A 3,139-nucleotide genomic window follows, 5' to 3' on the forward strand; every position below is an offset into this window, starting at 1 on the left:
AACATTAAAATTTGTTAATCAAGTTAAGATTTTTTTCAAGATTAAATAATTTAATGATATTCTCTTTGATGTCTTTAATTTACTAGTTGTGGGATTTAAACAACCTTGTTAGATATTTCGGTCCATTTTAACACTTCAACATTTCCATTGTTTTGCGTTTCATAGTCTGCTCGTTAGGATCTTGTAGGTGTGACACGTCCCTAGTTTCTTAGTCATAGGATTTGACCTCCTTAAGTCCATAACAAGAGTCTTTTTAGCATCGATTGCAATGCAATAACAATTGTTATTCCAATAGTCGTTTACATGTTTAAGAGGCGTTGACACTTAAGTGATCTTTATCTTAGTGGATTAAATTCAAATCCACTTTCTTTCTGTTTTCTTTATCCTTGTTCTCTTTAAATTGTCTAATTTTAGCTAGCTGAAATTTTTAGTAAGTTAGTTGAATAGTTTCTTTATCCGATTTTATTAACAAATTTCTAGTTACAAAATACCCACTAATGCTTTTCAATATGAAATATCATGGTAATATTATCATTCATTACATTTTCTACTATCCAAAGAGTTCATGTATGGATGGAATCATACAAATGCATTGAGTTGTCAACAGTACATGTACAAATTAATTATACCAGAATATATATTTGCTTTATGCTTAATAAATTGGGGCAAAAAACCACATGAACATACAAAAGACATGTGAACTTTTTTACTTTGCCTAATAAAGATAAATAAAAGGTGGACTGTCACCGTCACACATGCAACTGTTCGTGTAAGATAGGCTTCAATTTCCTTGGAGTCTTAATATGCTACAACTAGTATATTCTACTGCTCTCACTAAAATACAGTACCGAATCGATATATAGTGTCTCTAAATAAAAAGTGTGATGTATATTATAACGTGTCACGGGTTTGTCTTGAAAAGCTCTTATTTTACCGACACTCAGACACATGTTCACTCTTTACATATTCGAGGAATATTACCACAAATATCACCCCCATCTTTTAGTATTAATTAAATACCCTTTTTCCTTAATATCATTTTTATATAAAACCATTATTAAACGTCAAATTTGTACTCCTGATTTCATCCCCAACCTTCTTCTACTAACCTTTATCTTTCTATTTCTCTCTCTCTCTTCATTATATATATATATATATATATATATATATAGAATCATAAGAAGAAACACAAACAATATTTGAAAGAAAGTTAAGAGTTATCATCATGGCTTTGATGATAGATAACTCATGTGAAGGGATGTTGTTATCATTAGACGCTCATAAATCAATGCCTGCTCCTTTCCTCACTAAAACCTACCAACTGGTGGATGATTCCACAACTGATCACATTGTTTCATGGGGAGAAGACGACACTACCTTCGTTGTCTGGCGCCCACCCGAATTCGCTCGTGATCTCCTTCCTAACTACTTCAAACACAACAACTTCTCTTCCTTTGTCCGCCAACTAAACACATATGTATGCTACTCTTTCCTTTTCACATTAATATATAGTTTGAAATCACTTCTATATTTGTTTGTTTCCTTCTTGAGATCCGTTACAAATAAAATAACTAAAGTAATTATTATTACACTACAGTTATGAGCCAGTAGTCAGTATTGTAATAATAATTATTCTAATTATTTGTATACTGATCTTGGGTTTGTTTTGTTATTATCATTATAATATATTATTAGGGTTTTAGGAAAATACACTACAGTTACGAACGAGTAGTGTAATAATAATTATTCTAGTTATTTGTATACTGATTTCGGGTTTGTTTTGTTATTATAATATATTACTAGGGTTTTAGGAAAATCGTACCGGACAGATGGGAGTTTGCAAACGAATTCTTCAAGAAAGGAGAAAAACATTTGTTATGTGAGATCCACCGCCGGAAAACATCACAGCCACATGTTGGACTAAACCACAACCACTTCAACTTCACAAACATTGGCGGCGGAGGAAATGGTGTCTTTTCTTACCCACGAGACAGCATCTCACCACCAAACTCCGATGAACATCTATGTTGCGACTCACCAACTACCACCACAACAACAGGAGGTGGTAGTATACTAGGAATCTTGTTGAACAACAATGGTATTAATATTAATAGTAATAGTAATAGTAATGGTAATGGTAATGGTAACATCCGAGGTAACTCAGTGACTGCTTTGTCGAAAGACAACGAGAGACTAAGGAGGAGTAATAACATGTTGATGTCGGAGTTAGCACACATGCGGAAGCTATACAATGATGTTATCTACTTTGTACAAAACCATGTGAAGCCAGTGACACCAAGTAACTCATACCCTTCATCTCTTCTTCTACCTTCTGCTACAAATGTCCCATTATTCAATGCAGGTAGTAACTACACAAATGCCACTGTTGTGTACCCTAGTAGTAAGCCTCAGCAGCTCAATTGTGATCATGATAGAACAAAGCTTTTTGGAGTTCCATTGTTGTCTAAGAAGAGACTGCACCCGGATCATTATGGTCTAACAAATGGTAATAGTACAGTTAATGTGGAGTCTCATAAGGCAAGATTGATTGTTGAAAAAGATGATTTAGGGTTGAAACTCATGCCTCCTTCTCCATGTTGAATCTTATTTTTTTTTTCTAACTTTTTAAAGTTTGTTAGATGATTATGTTATTTAATTACTAATTAAAAGGAGTTTGTTCAGTTTTTCATGTGGTGTTGATAATATTATGCAGTTAGGCACAAAAGTAATCAGGGAAGGTCATTGATCTCTACCCTTATTTAGCATATCTTTCTGGTGATATCTGAATGTTTCAGTTCAGTATCAGTAATGGGAGGTGTCAGTCATTTCTTCTTTTCAGACAGAGTTTGTGTTTAAAGCATCAATGGTTACCATATAGTACAGTCCAGTTTTTCTATTACAATTTCTTGTTTCTTTAGTTTATGGACTCTACTAGTTTTCCTTTTCTAGCTTCACAATAAATTCAAATGGGGAGTTAAACTTAAAAAAATTGTTTTCATAACTGGATCACAAATTGGTCTATGTTAGCGGTCTAACGATCGGTCTGGCATTTAAAACGTTGAAAAAAAAGAAGCTTCGATCGATCATATTAGTTCTAAGTTGAGATACAAGTAATGTAATATATAGGGTTCTTCACCAG

At 33.3% G+C, this 3,139-nt stretch overlaps 1 protein-coding gene across 1 annotated transcript; it reads left to right on the forward strand.

Annotated features, from left to right (window-relative positions):
* The first annotated feature begins 1,196 nt into the window (after positions 1 to 1,196).
* Positions 1,197 to 2,869, forward strand: LOC143613759 (heat stress transcription factor B-4-like). The gene is made up of 2 exons (XM_077087382.1): positions 1,197 to 1,477; positions 1,804 to 2,869. Exons 1-2 carry the CDS (start codon positions 1,226 to 1,228, stop codon positions 2,599 to 2,601), a joined length of 1,050 nt encoding a protein of 349 aa, XP_076943497.1. The 5' UTR covers positions 1,197 to 1,225; the 3' UTR covers positions 2,602 to 2,869.
* Positions 2,870 to 3,139: the final 270 nt, after the last annotated feature.

This window comes from Bidens hawaiensis, unplaced genomic scaffold (assembly GCF_021521415.1).
Source record: "Bidens hawaiensis isolate Kalapana, Puna unplaced genomic scaffold, B.hawaiensis_p1.1 tig00038111_1, whole genome shotgun sequence".
Lineage (NCBI taxonomy): Eukaryota > Viridiplantae > Streptophyta > Magnoliopsida > Asterales > Asteraceae > Bidens > Bidens hawaiensis.